Below are 22,151 nucleotides of genomic sequence, written 5' to 3'. Positions count from 1 at the left end.
TGTAAAATTGAAAAATATGCTTTGCTTTACTTTCAGTGATTTTAAAAGCAATATTTTTGTTGGAAAAAAATCAGCAGTGTTTTAGAAATACTCTTTTAAGAAGTATGCAAAATGTGTTTTGCAGTAATTTTTTTCTTGTTTTACAATTATTACAGAAAATAATTTAAAAAAGTACCAACCAAACAAGACACAACAGTCTTTGAATGGGCGGATCAAATGTGGAAGACAACATTGCATCTAAGTCTACCTTTGAAAGTTCAGTTGAAAATAACTGGGAAACCCCTGTGGTGTCTCCGTACACCAGAGAAGGGAGGGTAAGCGCTTGTTGAAAGGTGAAAGTCAGTGATTGAAAGATGAAGAAAATAGATAATCTTGCCTGATGCATTCATGTTCTGGCCCTGACACTGAATTTCCTACTTTGTAGACTACAAAGGAAATTGAACCTGCTATGAAATACTATACACTGTGGATTACTTAGAAATTTGAATGAAGGCTTTAGATTGCAATTAGAGGTGCATACTTGGGCGTCATCAGACAGACTATACTTTTCCCTCCAGCACCAGTTTAAAATCAGGTACCATACATTTCTGTACTAGTCCTAGCAGCTTGGTCGTATTTAAGGGCAGTGAGTTACACAGAGCTCGGTAAGATGTGCTTCTGGCAGGCTGATGGATTTCCACTAATTATCTCCTACTGTTTATAAAAACACCTCTTCAGTTGCTTATTCTTTTATTTCTGCTGGAAGCTTTGCAAGTGTCTGATTTAGAGCTGTTCAATAGGCCAGGCTGCTGACTTATGAGAATTTGCTGGAGATGACGCAGAATCTCTTTGTGTGTGCTGAGATTCATGCTCTTCAGCACCGCCAGCATTTGCTATGTTCAGCATATTTGCTGCATTGGAATTGCTCTCTTATTGGATTGAGCTCAAGTATAAAAAAAGAAAGAAGCTGTATAGCACTGGCTCTGTCTGAAGCATCAAAAGAGAGGAATGCATGATTTAATAACCTTTTTAACCCTGCAGAAACAAAGACTGTGGAATGGGATTTCTGGGACACAAATCAGTCCTATCATATTTTTTTTCATGAATTGTCTCTTCGAAACCAGAAGATATCCTTTTAGAAAACAAATAGAAAAAACAGTATACTGTATTTATAACTTAATATCAGTGTTCCCTTATAAAAAAAAAACATCCCCTGAGTTTGATTCCAGACATACTGGACAAAGACTTGCTGACTCTGTGGACTGGTCTCTTTTATATCTTCTGTGTGTATAACCTGTGATGGACTAGCTTCCCTCCCATGGTGTAGTTCTGTCTCGTGCCCTGTGCTTCCTGGATACACTACAGATTCCCACAACCCTGACACTAATAACTGGTGTTCTGGTAATAGATGGGTGGATTATTACTGACTTAGAAGACTTCCATATAGGGTACTTGTATACCATGTTCCCAGGACAGTACAACTGTCATAAGCTGTGGATCCACAGAAAATCTGAAGTACATTAAAATGTTATGGCTTCTTAAAGGTCTGTATTGTACAAAACCTCCAATAGTATTATACTCACTGTTGCCTTGAGAAGAGTTCTAAATAAAATAGTTCTTTTTTTTTTAGTATGTGTTACATTACTCTTACAGGCACTCTCTTACTTAGAATTTGCATTGCAGCCTACTCTACTTTGATATAGTATAAAGGTAAAATGCAAACTCTGTAGATTGTCTTCTTATGGAGGCAATACCTTCGATGTTTATAATAGTTATAACCTTTTTTTTCCGAAGCAAAGAAAATTCCCCTACTGTGTAGAATTTTGATTGATCAAGCTATAGAATAGTATTTTTGTTTTCTACTGCTAATAGATTTCTTTTCTTCCTGTCTGCATTTGAGCCATTATATTTTTAGTCCAGTAGTGCCTAGAGAAAGCTTCAGTTAAATGTTTTACGTTTCATTTTTTTAAATTACATGTGACCTTCAATAAAACAACCTCACATTCAGGTAATCTTTGGAGAAATATACAGTATGGTTAAAGCTAAAGTTTTCAGGATTTCTTCAGCAGTACTGAGAATGGATTACACAAACGCATTGCATGCACATGATTTTGTGGTGTTTCTTGAAGTTTTAAACCTCAGATTCAATCTCCTACTTGCTCTGTAGTTGAAGAATGTGCCAAGGGCATCTTACAGATTCAAGTGCTGGAAATAACCACATTGCCTTTCATACTTCAGCACCAATAGTCCTTTACCTGTATGATATGAAAATTATTTGTAACGGGACACAGTCCCCTTAAACAACCTATCTTCCTGTCTTCGAGCTCTTCTTATTTCTGCCCTGTGTTCACCTGAAGTAAAATCCTGGTGTAGTGTTATAGCATTATTCACTTGTGATTCCTTAAAAAAATGTGACGAGCACTTGTATATCTGCAGGTTTGCATAATTGGGACACATGAAGAAAGATAAAACTATGAATAGCTTAAAGGCATTTTTAGAAATATGTATTTTCTGCTGTGGTCTTGCCTTATAATATGCTGTGTGATAGGATAAGTTTCTTTTGACAAGACGAGTACTTTTTATTAGCTGTAGTAAAACTCCAAGAGTGTAGGACTTTCATTTGTGTGTTATCACACATAGGAGACTCATCTAACCATAGTAATACAAAACAGAAGGGCTAATGTTTTCTTCACATAGGGGTCCTCCAAGAACATTTTTCTTTTGCTATTGTTTCTTGTCTTCCTCTGCAACATAATAAGCACACCTACTCTAAATCCTGCCTGAAGTTTCTTTGCCTAAACAAAGAATTTCCTTTGAAATGTTTAACAAATACGTAGCTATCCGAAAGCTACAAGTCCCAACCAGCAAATGTACTGCCTTTGTGATAACAATTTCAGGCATTTGGCTGAAACAGGCTTCCAAAATTTAAAAGAAACAATGGTTTCTGAAGCCTTATACAGTGTAAAGTTCTGCCTTGAAAAGGTACTAAATGAAGCCTAGGATGTTCCTACGTTATAATTCATACAGATATGCCTCGGTTGACATTACGATAGCTTTGCGTCTACAGTAAGCTTCTGTAAAGTGTGTAACATCACTTGACCTTTGTTTTATAAAGCAATGGCTCAGTTCAGACTGAAGGCTGCATTATCCAAGATTAATGGAATGAAAATTGTCTCTACAGCATGAGCATATTTACTGAAAAGTCTAAAAAATATTGGAAGTTTAAAGGATGAGTGAATTTCCAATAAACCCCATTAGTACATGTATTATAATAAAACATGCTGTGAGGAAATGGTGTAGCAGAAGTAAAAGCACTAATTATTTTTTTTGCTGGGGCAGAATAAACTGAAAACTGTGCATTCAAAGTAGAAAGCATTCATAGGTGTGTACTGCATTAACACAGCTCTTTCAATCTTTTCTGTCTGGAGACAGAATTTGGAGGGGAGAGTGATAGCTACACACCTACTGGCCTGGGGCCAGAGTCCTGTGAACCGTGGTCAATTCAAAAGTTTTCATCCCCTGCAGGGACAATCTATCTATGTGGCTGACACTGCCCTCTATAAAATTAATCAATCATGCTTTGTGGACTTGCAAGTTAATTTCCCCTGTCACCCAGTAGTTAGAACAAAACGTTGAATTTTTCATTAGTGCCTTTCTCTCTTCTGGGCTTCTTTCATTGTTTTAATAATTGCAGTAATTATTGACCACTGCTGTTATACCTTTTTTACATTGCATTTATGCAAGCGTTATGGCTAGGCACCAAATATTAAATACATAACTCTAACCCATTTCTTTTGTTACTCTATGTTTTAATGATTTTGAAATACAGAAGATGATATAAAGTCTGTCTCTTGGACAATTTCTTTGGAACATTCAGTGAAAATAAAAGTGGGCTGTATGGCACCAGTTCCTTTTTACCATCTCTGAAAGAGACCCCTGGTGAGTGGAGTAATACTGAACAAAGCTAATCATAATAAAGGTGAAGAAAGTATGACTGAATTGTGATTGTGTGGAGGTTAGTATACATCCCTTAAAATCTTGAAACTTAGAATATATGTTCGCTATTGGGCAACTTAAAAATTAAGTAGGTAGCATCAGCATGCATAGGCTGCAAAGGAACAAGTATAGGTTTATTTCATGCTGAAAAGAAACAATGTTTCGGCTGTGGAGTCTGAAGGAGGCTCTACAGTCATAGAAGGCCTTTTTCACACCTGAAGAAGGCTCCACAGCCAAAACATTGTGGTTCTTTTCTTCTCTTTTCAGCATGGAATAAACTTTTACTTGTTCCTTTTGCAATTTAGGTCGCTGCTAGAATAAGCTACAGTTTCTATGAGGTTTTTAAAGAATGAAATCTCCAGTTATCAGATTAAGACTGCTGCTTTAGTCAAGGAGTAACTCCATTGTACAAAATGCATGGAAATTTAAATGAATAGGTTTTCGTGCAGAAAATCTCATTAGCAGTTACCCTAAACTACTTTCCGGCCAGCCCTTTGTTTTTCTCTATATTTTGCTATTAAAGAAGGGTCTTTAAAAATCCATAATGTCCACTTTATTTTCCAATAAAAATACTGAGACTGAATTACTTAAATATACATGCTAAGATTAATATATGTTGTCCTGTGAAGCACATTACTATTTTTAGCATGTTTTGATTTTTAGTTTGGGTTCTCATAAAAGATCTATAATGTTTTAGAAGTATTGGTTTTACATTACAGGCTGAGGCCTATAATTATGTGTGCCTTTTTCAGGCACATTTCAGTGATCATTTTGCAATATAACAGTGTAAAACCACATGAAAGAACACTTTTAAATGTAGGCAAGACAAAGGCATATCAATACATGTTGAATGTATCATAGATGACAGCTACCTCTTGTAAGATTACAGTTTGAATTAGATTTAAGTACTTAAACTTATAAATCAAGTTTTGACCCGAGTACACGACAACCATTTCCTTTTAAAAGGTTTTGTTTTTGGCAAAGTGAATGCTGATGTTAAAAAACATTAGTGGCCATTCTAGTAAGACTTCCTGTCCTGTAAATGAAGTTAGTCCTCTGTTCCTTAAGAAGAACTGGATCCTTAAGAACAGTTCCTTAAGCAAGGTCTACAAGAAACTGCTGCATTTCAAATAGCTGGGACAAAAATCATTCTTTAAAACTATTTCAGGTAAAATCAGTGTTTTGGACATGACATACTTAGGCTATTTTTAATATAAATATAACAATATACAGAACCTATTTCCACATCCTATATAAGGTATTAAAAAAGGTTTTCATTTAGTGCAGTTTTTTCACTCTTAACAAGTTTAATGTTTTACAAGATTCTTCCAAGATGGAAGAGTAAAAGGTTTAACTGTGATATTAAAAATGTGTTGTCCTTTCCATTATATTTTTCCAGAGGGAATACTATTGTTAAGACTATTAATTTTGAAAGATCAAAATCTGGTTGTCATGGGGTATTATGTTTGTCAGTGTGTGGACATGAGGTGCTAAGTATGGGGTATTTTGCATTGGAGTCTGTAATCGCCACAAGAAAGAAGCTGCTTCTCAGAGTGGAGGACCTCTGTTTTAACAGGTGTGCATCCTTTGGACACGGCACTAGTTAATGGGTATAGAGCCCTACATTCAGTGAATAGGTTTCAGCGGGGTGGTGCCTCGTTAGAGTTGTCTTTTTGCTAAGCACAAAAACAGGGCAGAAACTCATACAATTTATCAAGAGTCTGTCTAAAAACTAAAAAAAAAATCAGGACAGTTGGTAGCCATTGCATTAATTTTTTACATGTAGAAACCAGCTACCCTGAACTCTGTTGTGTATGTTTTATTTATCTGCGTCCATTGGTGAAAGCAGTTTTAACCTTCAGAATCTTTCCTTCTTTTTTTTTGGAACCAAGGCTGAAGGATAAATTGAGAGAACTAAGACTCATGAGTTGTTTTCAAGGTTTTTCTCCTACTAATACACGGTTTTGGTTTTTCTGATGGGGTTTGTTCAGGTAGACTATGTTAGCAATGGCTTACTGAAAACTGATTTCCCCACATTATAGGAAAATAATGACAGTTATAAAGAATAGGAGGCCCAGAAAACCTTTCTCTTGTCTCTCATAATACCAGTATCTATTAAAGAATAATAGTTAATTCTAGTTTCATGGACATGGTGTAAGCATTCTGTTATAGTTCCTTGAGGTGTTGCTGTTTGTTTCTGCAATGTAACTTTCAGGTTTTATTTCTGATAATTGTAAAATCAGAGTCTTAAATTGTGCATGCACTTATTTCATTTCATAGTAATTTAAAATATCTTAATTTTAAATGTGATACTCACTAGCAACATTTTACATAGTATCTTTTCTTTCCTGGACATAGGTTAAAATATAATGTGTGACTGAAGTTGTGACTGTAGTAACTATAATAAAAAAAATACAAATATTAAAGATTTTCAAAAAAGTCACCAAGTACCTTGATAGTTAGAAGGAACTAATTTTTCATTTCACACAGCAACAGCATTGGTATTGCTTATGAGTGCAGTTACTGACCAAGCTAAATTATATCTAAACTTTGTTATAGTTATAGAATATTCTTCAATTTGAAAAACTGAAAACTGTTATGCATATTGTGGTCACTAAAGAAGTAAAGTACATAAAATAAAAAGTAAATGATTCCTAAACCACAGTTTTTCCCAGCATTATAGATTGTAATATGATAATAGTTGTACAGATGATACTTTGTTTGTTTAAAAACACCTTTATTCACTTTTTAAAACATTTGGGGAAAAAGAATAAGACACCCAGAAAAATATCTGCAAACCTACAGTTAATGTGGACATCATCTATATATCAAAAAACACTACTGCGTCCATAAGCCAGTGAAAATCCTTCTAAGAGTTAACAAATTTGGCAACACAGCAGCAGTAAATTAAATAATCTTCTGCTGTTTTACACTTAATTCTCCATGTACAGTTTTCCCTCAGTACATAACACGCAGCTCATAAAGGAACCTACTGAAGATCAAAGCAAATAAAAGACTATCCTTAAAGGGGATGAAAGCAGAATTTAGAGAAATCCCTGTCACTACCTCGAATTAGTACTTAGTTAACCTGTTTGACAGGCTTCACTGAAAAATTAAAATGCTGTTTCATATTATGTTGCTCTTCTAAGAATTACAATTCCCCCTAATCTGATTTATAGTAAAATAGGCTTAATGGTGGAAGAGTTGGATACTGGCTAACTATATTTTCTTTAATGAAATGCAGAACACATTAGTACAGGAGTTTGTTACAGACACGCTTATTATTAAATTAACATATTAGCTGAGACAGTGTCCAGTTTATTTATGTTTATTTAAGGTTATAGGACTCAAGATTTCTTGGAAATTAAAAAATGTGTGTTGTGTTTTTATTGTAAAGTATAACAAAATTGATCTACCCTTATGATAGCTCATAATGGTAGATCGCAGGTCTGACGCAGCTACCCACCTGAACTACTACCATAATGCAAATTATACTGCATAGCGAGAAAATGATGGAATATTACTCTATAACACTTAGATTACTCTTTGATTTCTGATGAGCTTTACTTTGAACCTTATTATAGCTTAGAGCATCACTCCTTTTCATGCTTCCAATGGTTCCAAATGTATTGTCTTGGTGCTTCACAAGTTATGTGTTAACTGCCTCTCTAGCTTTGTCAAACTTTTCTCACAGGTTTTCTTAAAAGAACCTTGGACAAGTGATCAAATTCTGATGGCTCAGTAGCTTTAAAGAAAAGTGGAGCAGTACCTGAAGGCCATTAACCTGTGTCCAAACCACAAAGGAGACATGTGATATCTCTCTATATATAACTCAGTGGGGAATTAGTTTATGTTTGAGTTGAACAGATGATATAAGGCAAGGTTTTTGTTGCTGTTTGCAACTGGATATATAAACAAAGAAGAGTATCTCCCTGGGGCTGAGTGAATTGTCAAGGTTAAATGCTTCATAATCCATGAATAGAAAAGCCTTTTTTTTCCAGAGATAAATCTTCTAACTGGACAGTTTTTGTAATAAGATATGTTTGACTCTGTTTTTTTTCTTGAGCTAGGGATGGAGATTTGCTTTTTAAATACATTTGCCCTTCTGATCAAAGGAACATTTCTGTCATTAGCATGACTGTTCGAAACCTGAACGGTCAATGCAGTTTTCACAGTTTGATTTTGTAACAGCAAAGCATGAAAATAATCTTAATTAACACTGTAAGGTCAGAGAGTCAGTCATCTATTACACACAAAAGTACAGCCTAAAGTAAAGTGATCTCAAACAGGACAGTCCTGGACTCTGACTTTAAATGCAGCTCTCTTAAGAAACAAATCTAAATATCTAAATAACATCTAATCTAAATAACAGTCTAAATATATTTAATTAAATATTATCTACAACAGTAGTCTGCCATATCGAAAACCACATTTCATCAAAGTGTGACAGAGTGAGGAGGTCTGTGAAAAAGTATCTTGTCTCTTGTAAGATTTCATAATCTCACAAGAGACACATCTCTCCAAAACCATTTAGAGTGATACAAAGAGTACTTGGTATCAAGAACTTGGACTGGGAAGAAAGAGAAACTGAGGTAAAAGGAACTTCAGCGACTTGTTACATGCATATGACATTGACATTTTACCAAATGTCTGTGAAATGCCAGACAGAACTCAGAATGAGCTGGAAGTGAAAGTCATGTTTACAAGCCTTGCAAAGGCTAACAAGATAGGAGCACATCAAGCTAATCTTGAAGAGATCAAGACTTCTGATTGTCTGGATCAGAAATTTATTGCAGATAGAGACCTACCTGGAAAATTCAAAAGAAGAGTGAAGATCAGTTGGAGTGTGTTTGACAGGCATGGTAAAATGTTCTCAGGAAACTCTGTGGATTTGCTTTAGGAGCGAATCACCCAATATGTACTACCACTACTACTGTAAAGAAATTTCCAAAGCAAAACAAATTAGAAAAAGAAGACAATTCCAAAACACTCTTTTGAAAAGTAAGACTTTTGGCTAGACTTAAAACACCCGATGTGATCAAGTTCACGTTTTTTGGGGGGGACGATGTTCCAGAGCTCTTGGGAATAGCAACATTTGCACTTGTCACCTGTAAACGTGTACTGTAGATAAACAGTGGACAAGAAGCCAGCATCAGTCCCAAGCCATGTAGAGCACTGAACATAAACAGAAGGATTTTAAAATCCAGTGGAAGGTTTGATTGTAACTCAATAAGTATAGTTTAAAGGCTCCTACAAAAAAGGTATCACAGTCAGTCCTTGAAAAAACAAATCATTTTTTCAGTTACAAAGACTGCATAGTATGCAGCAATATTTCTCTGATGAGAACCAAGTCTTTACATTGTTCTACACATGGTGCAGACATAACATTTATCATCTGCATAGCTATGGCAATGATAATATTTGACCAAGCTGAAATGTATAAATACTAAATAGCAAAGGACCCAGTACTAACCTCTGTGGAACATAAGATGTAACCACCACCACCACAACATCTGAACGATAACAACACAGAGAAATATAATTTCATGATTCACCAAGGCAAGATTTAAGCCATTTAAGGGGCTTATTTTACCAGATACCAAACTCTCCAACTGTTTAAGTACAATAACAAGATTTACAGTATTACATATAGCACTAATATCTTAGAATTTAGAATCAAGGGCAGTCTCAGTGCTGTTTAATTAAAATCTAAAGCCAGAATGACCCTGAAAGTTTATTATTTAAGTATTATTTTAATCTTAAGTATTATCATTAAATGATACTTTATTGTAAATTCCAGTTGTGGCTCATTGAGCAGATTGACACAGGACAGGAGACACATTACTCCAAGTATCTGGAAGTGGATGATAATAGTTTTATTTACGAGTGCTGTTGAAGAACTGCAATTGAAAATTAAGTGAGTTTCAGAATTAAGTCTCTAATGGATGCGGGCTGTGAGAGTTCCACAGACATGGAGTAGCACACAAGAAAGCTCCATAACAATTGTAATGCAGTGCACAGAGGAGGGAATAATGTGCTGAAGCACAGTTTTTTTAGGAAAGAACATGGGCCACAGAATCCTGGACATACTCAAGCCTCTTAAGTACCTCTGAAGGTAGTGCAATCCTGATGAACTGAAAGCATAAAACATTAGGCAAAGACTAGGTTTAAATGTTACACAGATGGAAAACAGTTAATCCTTACAACATTCCAAACGTTCAAATGGCGGCAGTCTCAAAATTCTCTAATGTTTGAACTTGTATTAGTAGATTTCAAAAACAGTGAAGTTTTTGAAACAGAGCAGGTCAAAGGAGCATAATCTTGGGTCTTATCAAAGTTTATCTTAAAGGTTCTGTTGAATCCAGATTAAAATATTACTATATCAAAGGAGGTTAACAATGAGAGTGCAATCATGGTGACAAGAAGGCATTTGATCTGACCTTTCTTTTCACGCAGAAGGAAAATGAGATTTTGAAGTGTATATAATGGTACAATAAAAATTTGTGGGCAGCTGTTTGTCATTTGTCATGCTCCTGGTGTTTGGACAGTGTATGGATTCTTGTCGTGCACTGATCTGGAGAGGTACAAGCAGTGCTTTTGTGAAATGCCGTACTTATTCCACGTGACAGTTGGTGAAAATAGAGCCGTATGTTTAGTTATAAAGTTATCGGAAGGGCAGCTGTAAGTGATTGGTTACACCAGTGGAGGCTGGCTGCCGCCAAAGTGCCGTACGTTGATCCAGGTGAGGTTTACCTCATGATAATCTACGATGAGAAAGAGGGTTTTTTTCTGGGTTCTTTAAAAGCTGTCAGACATGGTTTATTAAGATGTCATACAAATAGACAGGTATAATTTTTCCTTTGTCACTGCAAGATTCCTTTTGATTGCATTGGTTTGGGCTTGCAGCTGCCCGGGGAACAGGAAGAAAAAGTGTGAAAGGAGCTTTTGTAAAACAATCCCAGCAAGTGAGAAAATGGCTTTTCCAGTTGAGGGCTTTTGGAAAAAGTGTAATCTGAATTTGAACACCTTGCAGGAAGTTAAAGGTCGGCACCATAAATTATCTCAAATGGATTGACAGAAATATTCATGTACTTGCTCCAGTGATTTAACTGAGATGAAGAGAACAGTTTCTTAAAACATTTATGGAACTCAGTAATATTAATCTGCTTTGCTGGAGTTAACATTCAGTGCCCTTTCTAAGTAATAAATCTTAATAAGGTATTGTTGTATTGTTTTTTTTAGATAATTGTGCCTGTGATACTGTGTGGTAGGCATGTTATCGATTAGATATTTTATAGCATTAGCAAAAAATATGCACACTTAAGGAACTTCACTGGCTAATCAGCATTTTGCGCAAACAGCAGTGGATGTTTAAGAATCTTAGTTAGTAGACATGTCTTTTTTACAAACTGAAATAGATGCCTGCCTACAGTAGTTGCTAAGCAAAGTGAATAGAAATGGAAAATAGACTACATTAGATTAAAAGGAACAAGTAATAGGTTTATTCCATGCTGAAAAAAAGAAGAAAGAGAACACAACGTTTCGGCCGCGGAGCCTTCTTCAGGTGTGAGGTGTGAGCCTTCTTCAGGTGTGAGCTCACACCTGAAGAAGGCTCCGTGGCTGAAACGTTGTGTTCTCTTTCTTCTTTTTTTCAGCATGGAATAAACCTATTACTTGTTCCTTTGCAGCCTACGCATGCTGACGCAGCTACCCACCTGAACTACATTAGATTAAATATTAGATAAGTAGAATTGTTTCAAATTGTAAATAAAGAAAACAAAAATGTTGCTGAAATACCCATAAATAGGTGCCATAAAGACAAAAGTTTTTTTTTTTATCTGTAGTCAACAGGGATATGTTAGTTATGCAGTTTATGAGAAGTTTTAAATACATTTATCCATTTAGATTTGTATTGCAATAATTATTTATACCCTCGTTCACATTCTGATTTAGTTGAATTAATAAAGCAAGTAATGGTTGTAATGAATTGTAAATCCACTGTACTGTGTTATGTCATGCATCAGTTTATTTGAGATTTATTTTGTGGTACAGTAGTCACAGTTAATTAAACATTTTATATGTGCCGTGTGTATATGTTTTTAAAGCAAAAACTAAATACTTAAGTCATTTGAGGTTTACAATTCCGCCGGCATTCATCATAGCTTATAAAAGCCATGTTTTTTTTAACATACTGTAGTTAAACCGGAGTAAAGGATAATAGAGACATCTCCGGGACAGCGTGTGTCTATTGGCGGAATCCTTTCTGTATGTCTGGAATTTGTGCAAGTCCATATTTCAAGCAGAAGAATGCGGTGATAGCAGGTGTGACCTTCAACCTCTGGGCATCAGTGGATGTAACAGTCTGTGTCACTTCATGCGCGTGTGGCATGCTTGTGTTTACTGTATTTGCTTGTATTTACTGTATGGAAAACAAGCTCTCTTGCTCTCTCAGGGCAGTTCTGAAGTAACTGGATGATTTGGGGGGTTTTCTTTCGCTGTAAGCATTTGTGAACTTGGCATGTGATGTTGATACATGCATTAAAAAAGCAGCGTACTGCTGTTCAGGCATTTTATATTTGGGGAAGCTTTTTTTTAATATCGTGTAGGACAACAAGCTATAGATTCATGAGCAAATCTTTATTCATTGTTGTGTATAAATCATAAGACACATGTACATTTCCATACATGTTTAAGAAGGTTTGTTACAGCTAAAGTAATTTTTTGTCTACATCTATTATTTTCTGATTCATCACTTAAAAATAAATATTTTGATCCAGGGCTTTTGCTAGTCATTTCTCAGCCTTATGAAAGCAGTGTTATTTTTTTCTAGATCTGTAACAACGAAGTATTTTTCCATATTAAAATGTTGAGCCTTTAACATGTACGCCATTTAAAATGCACTTTAGTGAAATGCTGAAAAGAAAACAGATTGTAGACGTCAAGGATAATTTAATAAATGAAAGACAAAAAACAGTTTTCTATAAGTTGAACAAGTATTTGTTGTAATAAGACTAAACAAATTGAACTGTGTATAAATTCCCAGATTTTAAGAGTGGTAATCATAAATGTGTTATCTAGATACAGTATGTGGTCAAAAGCAGATTGAGTAATGAATTGAAGTTTAAATAAAATACACTTTTGAGTATTCTCTGCAGTATGCACAAAAGTAGAAATGGTATATGCCCCTCTTCCTGTTGCAAGATGAGTGTAATTCTAGGCATTGTACAGTAGCAGGTATTACTTGTTACATTTGATACAGTCCATTAACATTTCGCTGTGGTTCGCTGAGAGACTGATAAGAGGGCCTAGTCAACTATTCTGAAGATTATCAAGACTTTAATCTTGACAGATGCTGACAGAAGTGAGCTGGAGATAATTTACAGTAACGGTTGGGTCAACTGTGGCAGTATTGCAGTTGTAAATATACAGGCCAATGGACAGCAGTGGATAACCTGAGTACCAGCAGGAAATCTGATACAGTAGGTGGGGCTGCCATAGTGGAAGAATGGCTTTATCCTTTTGAATGAAGTGTTTAAGGAAACACATGAGTGTTTGTTTTCCTCGGTGTTTTAGTTCTATAGAGCAATATGCAATAGGTTGTTACAAATGGCATTGCAGGCATTGAATGTAAATTAATTCCAGTTCTGTTCATCAGAGTAGAGTAGGGAAGGAAGAGGAATTATGCTTTTTTTCTGGAATTTGAACATTCTTTTTTTAATCGCCACTTCTGGTATTTTGTTGCAAATATACAGTAGTTCCTCCTGTTTTCCAGCCCTTTCTATAGTGTCTCATTTTGTGAAATTACAAAATGCTTTATTCACATTTTCAAACTTAATATTTTATTCAAAAACAAATGCTCATGCTGTGTGCTCAAACTGAAGACTTTTAAGGTGAAGACAGGTTACAGTAAACGTACAAAAAATGCCAGAGAAAAAACTGAAATGTGTTTATTGTACAGACCCCATGAATTCAATGTTTGGTGGAAGCACTTTTCGCAGCAATTAGTTAAAAGTATTTTACTTTACTTTCTACCATCTTGGCACACTGGCCTGGTACCATTTTTGCCCCTTCTTCTTGGCAGACTTGCTCAAGCTCTCAAGTTGGGGATCACTTATCGACAGCAGTTTAAGTCTTACCATGGATTATCAGTAGGATCCAAGTCAGAACCCTGACTGGACCCCTTTAAGGACATTCATTTTCTTATTCTTAAGCTGCTTCGTTGTAGCTTTTGCCTTTAGAGCATTATCCTGCTGAAAGGTTAATTTTTTTCACAGTTTTAGGCCTGACGCAGGTTTTCCTTTAAGAATTGCCAGGACTTTTTTAATTCACTACTTGACCGAGAAATCTTCCAGCGAGAGGTACATGTATTCTGAATATTCAGGTTATTATTGTTCACTGACAGAGACCACTCAACTAAATGTATGGCTCATTGAGGTAATTATGTGCACTTAAATTCAGTTTGCCATAGCAGAGTTTTTTAATACTTATGTAATCGTAACTTTCCATGTTTCTTTTATATTAATAATGTAAAATTTATTTTTGATTTTTAATTTGAATGTGTGGAGTAGATTGTGTATATACAGTTGCAAGTATTATTAAAAGCTGCTTCAAAGTAGCATGATTACAAGCTTTAAAGCAACAAAGTATGCAAACTGTGCAAGGGTCTGAATACTTTTCAAGTATTAATTTACATATATATGTCTTATTTTTACAACAGTGTTAAAAAGGTGACGGAAGCTTTTTAATATTGAGGGACAAGGTTCTGTATGTTTCATCGTCTGGATGTCTTTGTATGCATTTGTGGATTACATGTTTTAGGACATAACACATTTGTAAGCAATTTAACTGTCTGAGAGTTAAACCACCATTTAAAATAATTACCAAATTAGTTGATCCATGAAAAATACAGCCATTGACTGATAAAGATGCTGTGTTTCCTATAGTTCTGCCATGTTTAAATATTTAAATAATGGAAATATAAAGTCAGTATTATTACTAATCCTGTTGGTGTTTTTGAATTAATTGTATTAATATCTGTGCTAGAAGTATTGTGTTATTTGTATGTATTCTTGTTTCAACTAAGTAAGATTATAATTGTAGTATAGGCTCAGATGACAATTTTCTAAAGTCTGTTTAATGACTTGTCATTTTTGCATTTGTTTTAATCAGACATTAAATGAGTCGACAGTAATTGGACTTCCCCTGTCCTGCGCACTTATTCCATAAATACCTTGAAACATCTGTTAGTACTTTTCCCCTCTGCGGAGACCTTTAACCTCCTAAAACCTTGTCATTGTATAATAAATCAGCAGTCTCCTAATACTATTCGACCTTTTTGCATAATATTTGCTTAATAAATTAACCCAGTGATCTCTGAACATTTTCCTTATACAAATAAAATAACATGTTGATTAAAAAAGTTTTCTAAGTATTTTTTTAAAATCAAAAGTGCAGTATTCCACCCCACTGGTGGTGGTGATAAGAGGATGATTGAAAATGTCTGTTGTTTGGTTATTTCCCACTGTGCCTTCAGTATGTGTTCAAGGCCCTTGAATGTGTGTTTTTCTAATGCTGAAGCAAGGGCATGTTCTTCATATGCATTACTTACCGAAAGTTTCTATATCCTTTTATTGCCAAGCTCTGGGTGACCTTGGTTATGAAAGAAAGGTTATGTTCCTTTTCTGTACTTGTCATTTGTGGTTGCTGTGTAGTTGTAGTTGGACAGAACTGTTGGACACCATGGCTCTGACATGTCCTAAACAGTAATTCCTTTGGACTGCATGGCTCTGACTAATAATACAGGCAGCTTTTTTAGGACAAAAGCATTCTGTTACTCTTGAAAGCAAACTGAACACCTTGTGTTCTCATGGATGAAGAACATTTTGAATCCATAAGTCAACCAGTCTGAAGAGTTTTATTTGCCCTTAGCCCTTAACATGAAATATTCAGAACAATAAGTTTTCTTGTTTAAGAAAGCCAAAAATCAGTAGCACTGGAGGTAGTATTGAATTGTTGTAGTCATATATTAAGCATTCTTTTTGTGAAAAAAGGCAATAATTCATTATTAATGTCTTGGTACACAATAAAAGAAATAGGATCTGAAAATAAAAATGAATGTGCACTTACACTATTATGTGTGTATTGCAATTATATTGACGTATCCTTCTCAAGTAACACCATTTTTGCCTTCGAATTGAATTCAGATAAGAATTTGTCCCATCCCCAACACAAAACGTCTTTATAAGTAATCTGATCTTTTTAGATAATGTGAATTGCTATTTGAAACATTGATGCCAGTGTTAGTAATGGATTATGTGTATATATAATATATATGGTATTTTAATGCAAACATAATAGCAGCTTTTGGCTGAAAATCAGCATACCAATATAAAGTGAAGTATGGGTTTCATTTCTGTTTGCCAAGCCGTAATAGAATTCACCTTGTCCAGAGTATGCAGATTCTCTTAAGACCTTTTGCACAACATCTGGTTGTCGTATTAACATGTCCAGCAACTTTAAAGGGATTTACAGGCTTCCCAGAAGGTAACCCTGTGGTGAAAGATTCCTGCCAATACTTTTTGCTCATCTGTGCCTCTCAGTGCCATAGCAACCACTAATTATAGCATTCCGTAGATTCCCTTTAAAGAGGAGAAGAAGGAAAACTACAGTGACCTATTGCCCTTTTGGCCATATTACTTTGATTCCCTTTGACTTTAAAGTATCCTTCATGCACATATGCTTATTGACTGTGGCAGAAAAGCTAAGTCTCAAGGCTGTTTTCAATGCTTGTTTCACCATGGATCCTGAGCACAAGGAATTGTCAGTCGCATTCAAATTAACTTTAGTTTTAGGACTTTCCAGAGTGAAAATAAAAATATATGTCCTGAAAAATTAGTTATGTTTGCTCGACACTACATTAACCTTAACTAGCTGGAGTCCTAAGTACTGTAGCTAATAGGTAAATGTCAAAAGTTATTTTTACTTAGGTTATTTCTTAATTATACAACGGTTTACCTTTACAGCATATGGTGAACACCAAAAGAAGCATTACTTATAACCGCAAGTCATTCACAGTTATCAGGAAAATTACAGAAAAAATATTTTTTGTAGCACTGATATTTTATTGGACATGTGTAATAGTTAAACTCATTATGTTGAGTAAAATTTGCCAGAAAGTCTTGATCATCAAGGTCTCCTGTGAAAGTCACTTGCTGATAGTGCGCTTGGTCACCATTGGAAACAAAACAAACTATCTACAACACATGCTTTTCACCAGGTTGCAGATGCTGCCTTGTGGGATTTAGTCACATTCCTCTTGTTGAGCCTGGACAAACATGTGCCTGTTGACTGGTCTCTGAACCCTGGATGCCTCTTGTTGTCTCAGCTCCTCCAAGAAATGTTGAACGGAGCATCCATGATATAAATGTCCCGTTCCTATCTTTCAAGGAAGCCACTGTTATACACAGCATGGGAAGGTCACTTCGTAATACAGTATGTAGGATAGGCAGGAAGTGTAGTCCCAGGACTTGATTAGTGTAGCCCTTTGCACGATTCCTACATGTGAAGTTCTGTATCAACTAGGCACTCCTGCACAAACCTATCTTCCATCAGTGTTTAGAGGACTTGACTCATCAGCTAGTGAGTCCACTTGAAGAAATTTAGCCTCCAACATCTTGATGGCTCTTTGTTCACTTCTCAAAGGTTCTGTATATACAATTATAAGATTTTCTTTCTTGATTCTCACCTCACATGGCACTCAGTGGGCCATCTTATTTCATCTGGGTCCAGCTGACTCTCTCACTAATGAGGTACTTTTGCAGCAAAGACTTTTGAGTATATAAATTTTCCATTAATCAAAATGACACCACAAGCATTTACTACCAAATTTCAAGTAGTTTATTATTCTGGTAGCATATTTCCAAAAATAGATATTTTTTTCTGAAGCTCTGTAAATATTTATGCATATCCAGTTAATTACATTTTTGATCTCCTATTAGAGGATCATGTTAAGAAAACACTTTTACACAACTTAACATCTTACTTTTTTGATACTTTTATTTTGTCAAAGATAATTTTTTTTTAGCACACTGTGTAAAAATAATTCATAATTTATAATAAATATTTGACAATTTGTCAGTGATTTTGACAGAGTGCAGGCAATAATTACATGTCATTCTTATATTAAGTGACCTGTTGGCATTTTGCTAATTGGATCTGAATAGCTAAAACATTCTATTATGAGTTTATAACAGGCTCAAATGCTTTCTTTATTGTTGGGTGCTATGTTTGGTTGATTATTTTGATTATTTAAAAAGTGATTAATTCCTTGTCATAATCTATAGGTAGTCCTGTACTGTAATTACCCGGCTTTGAACGGTGCTGCATTTTCAGTTTACTTCTCTGGACTGCATTTCCCTGTACTTTTGCTTGTCTATCTGTTGCCTGGCTGCCAACTCTGGACTCTTGGACCACACCCATGGACAGTGTTCTACATATTTTACTTGCCTGACAGTTCCCAAACACAACCATGCCTACATGTATGCTCCCTTGTCAGCACACTGCCCGAGTTTCCCTGTTGTGTCTCTTTCTCACCTACTGCATAAGTTCATCTTACACCTCATAGACTGCTGCTTATACAACCTTCAGTGGTGGGACATGACAGAAACATAAGAAAGTGAAAACACTGCCAATATATAAATATCATACAAGAAAAAGGTTTTGAATACAGTACCTACATTACCTAAGTTGGTCTACATTGTTGTACTGTACACTATATAGGAGACCTAAAGTAATTAGATCCTCACAGAAATTTTAATAAAAGACAAAGATTACCTGATAAAACGTAGAACATAAATACATTTATTTGGATTATTCAGCTAAAAAAATGGTCCAACAGTAAATACCTTTGATGTTAATAAGTTTGCAAGCCCTAAGATACAGTAACTCGTGGCACCTCCTTAAACATCAGTGACTTCAACTAGACATTTCCTAACTGTCTTTCACGTCGGCTTTTATGAATTTTGGCCAGTTCTTCCAGTTGCAGCAAAGCAGAAGTCAGGACATCAAGTTGGCCCTCCAAGAGGGGAATCTTAAGATGAGAGAGAGGGAGTCTGTCCTCATCCAAAGAGATTCCATCCCTAAATCCCATGCCTAGAGCTCTGCCAGTGTCTTTTAAGTACAAAGAGAGTATAGTTTCAATCCTTTTTTCCCATATCACATTTCTGAAGAGAGAAGACTTATGCATCCATATAGAATTTCAATATTCTTGATGTGGTTTTTCCTCTTAATATCATCTGGTTGTTGTCCCACTTTGTCCTGCAATGCACTACTAAGAAATTCACTCAGTCTTTACTTTCCAACCTGTTCCAAGAGACCCCCACCTCAAGATGATATCCAAATGTTTTTGTTGTACATCCCATTCATGTAGAAAATATAATGTGAACGTTATTTCATGCAGCAATCAAGTCTCCATAGCCAAGGAAGCGAGAGAGAAAAACTAAAAAATTCTCCCTCTCTTCCTTACAGAAATGCTTCATGCCAGGGTATTTATGAATTCTGACCCCTTCTTCCTTACTGAAAATCTTAAATTTGAGGGTTTCCTCACATGAAAAGCTTGCTTCAGTTCCAGCCATAACATTTCAATGGGATTTTGGTCTGGAATTTGACTTGATCAATCTAAAATGCAAAAATTCTTCTTCTTCAGTCATTCTTTTGTAGATCTGATTGTTTGTTTAGGATTATTTTCATGCTCCATGGCCCACTTTTGGCTCAGCTTCAGCTGTTGAATGGCCTGACATGTACAGTACCCCCATGTTCACATAAACCACTCGTGCTTCTCAGTAATTTCTTTTTTAAGAAGGATCTTGAATGTTTACAGCTGGTTTTAGTTTGTTCAAATATTCACTCAAATTGGACATGCCAGGTTTTTGTGAATGCCATTTCAAATATTGTTATGCTTATTACTTCTTTATACAAAAAATCATTTGTATGTATTGACATGCATTTAGCATATTCGGCCTGTGTAAATTTGAACGTGATATAAGTTTTACATGAATTTATGAGTGGTTGTGTGAGGCTTTCAGATGCTTCTGTGATTTTTGGTCATATGTTTTAGATGCATATGTACAGTATATGGACAAATTCACCTAGTATACACGTTTACTGATGCATATCTGTATTGTTTTGTAAGCTGCAGTATGAAAGAAAGTTTGATGATCAGGATATAAACTGTGTTTATATTTAGATTTCCCACATGTTTGCTTAAATATCAGTATGGGACTCATATCTTACTCTCATGTTCCTAATATTGACCACGGTATACTAAATCATAGCTCTTAGACTAAAGTTTTTTAGAGTATTTTATGACTGTAAAAGTAAGAGCAGTCAGAGCAGTATTTTGTCAGTGCAGCAGTCCAGTGGGCTAGTAAAACATCAACTTGATTGTCCAAGTGGCAAACCGAGAGCAAACAAAGGTGCATTGAAATAGATTATGCTCAGTAGCTCAGCAGCACTATTTTGGCAATGACATTTGTAGACAAATTTGTAGCAAATTGCCGGTACTTTTAAGTGTTCATGTACAGTATATTGCTTATTGTTTGGAAAAAATTACATCTTTCACAGAGGGATAAATAAATACAGTACAAGGAAAGGCATAGAAACAATTTAACCAAGGATATGTTTATATATGCTATAAAGAGCTATGAAATTATTTGTCCTTTGCTTTGGTTAATTAGTCTGACCAGGTAACTGTATAGAGCTGACTAAGATGTTATGAATGTGGGAGGTTTTTCTCTTCTCTCTCATGGAGCTCCATCTTAATTGGAAATTAATTGGAATCTTAATTACTGTGTGCTGGGATGATTCAACATTCCACACAGTCAACATTCAACACACTTAATAAGCTTACAAGAGATACTATAGTCAGGTTAGCTTAGTTCAGACAACAATATTTACCATACTTAATAAATTTGAAATTAATCAAATTTCTGAAGATGCTGGATTACAAAACTGTTATTTTCTCATGTTAGTATAATAGATAAAAGAGACACTGTATTGGATGCTTGTAGTGTTGCTAATAGTTACAGTACATTAAAAACAAGCTAACATTTGTTGCCCTAGCTTGACCTTATTTCTGCAGGGAGATTTATCAAAGTAAAAGGCTGGCCAGGTAGTACTAAAGTAATTTTTGTGTCAGTGCACTCCCATGATTAATACTTAAAAACTCTTAAAATCAAGTCTCTCAGAATAAGATAAGAATTCACAAGCTTGGTCTGTAAAAAATCATTTCCATTCCCATGCTGGAAACTTTTTCATTGCTGTCATCTCCTTGTTTTGGAATAATGTTTGCGGTCGACAGGTTTTTATTACTCAGTTTGTGAAACTGCAGATGATTCATTGAAAGTTTGCATGTTTAAGTATTAAACTCCAAAGATGCCTTCATAAGAGTTATTTTCACTTAAAAATCACATTATCATCCGGTGTGACTGGTTGACTGGTCAGAAAATGCAGTGTCCAGCCAAGTCAATCATGACAATAGACATTTTCTGATTAAAGTATAACTCTAGTTACACAGCTGTTATTTTGTCACCTCATTAGAAATTCTCCAGCTTTCTCTACCTATGTCATAATATCAAAGGAAAAGTTTCTTTGAAAGTATTAATCCATCAGAGATTTAGTGTGCTGTTTTCTTTTGGTCCCCTGAAAAATACTAATCTGTATGGGACTCGCAGAACCCCTTGAATTATATGTATTTAATGTTCGCTTAAAACTGGGAGTGAAGCATTTGCTTGTTAGATGGCATAGCAAATTATTTTACATGCACTCTACGTAATCTGCGAATAGCATATGGCTCTCCTTTCATTTTGAGACAGCCATATGTTTTTGCAGAGAAGCAGAGTCAAATCTGTTTTTAATTCAAGTTTGCCTTGGATGTTTTTAAATCTAAACCCGATTTTCTTTCTTTGTTTTCCAGCCCTGCAAGACCTTTCCGATTCCCTAAAAGGTAAGTCCTGCCAAAATCTGTAGTTTTTTTTATTTGAACAGATACTTTTCTCAGACAGTTTATCGGAACTCAGTAGAACACTCATTCCTCGCTAATGAGTCACAGCACTACCTTGAGGAGAGCCGACATGAAAGTATTCATTTAACTCAAAGCCCTTCTCCTCCACGTGAAATGT

General features: G+C 35.3%; 1 protein-coding gene across 1 annotated transcript in view; it reads left to right on the top strand.

Moving 5' to 3' along the window:
- disp1 (dispatched RND transporter family member 1) overlaps positions 1-22,151 on the top strand; it is a 40,558-nt gene that overhangs the window by 3,810 nt on the left and 14,597 nt on the right. Inside the window, exon 2 of the mRNA XM_088927332.1 lies at positions 21,947-21,976. Coding sequence (XP_088783458.1) covers positions 21,947-21,976 — 30 coding nt within the window. The remainder of the gene's footprint in view (positions 1-21,946; positions 21,977-22,151) is intronic.

Source organism: Atractosteus spatula, chromosome 2, assembly GCF_055471065.1.
Source record: "Atractosteus spatula isolate fAtrSpa1 chromosome 2, fAtrSpa1.hap1, whole genome shotgun sequence".
NCBI classification, from domain to species: Eukaryota; Metazoa; Chordata; class Actinopteri; order Semionotiformes; family Lepisosteidae; genus Atractosteus; species Atractosteus spatula.
Note: the sequence above shows the minus strand (reverse complement) of the source record. Positions and strands in the feature narration are given on the sequence as shown.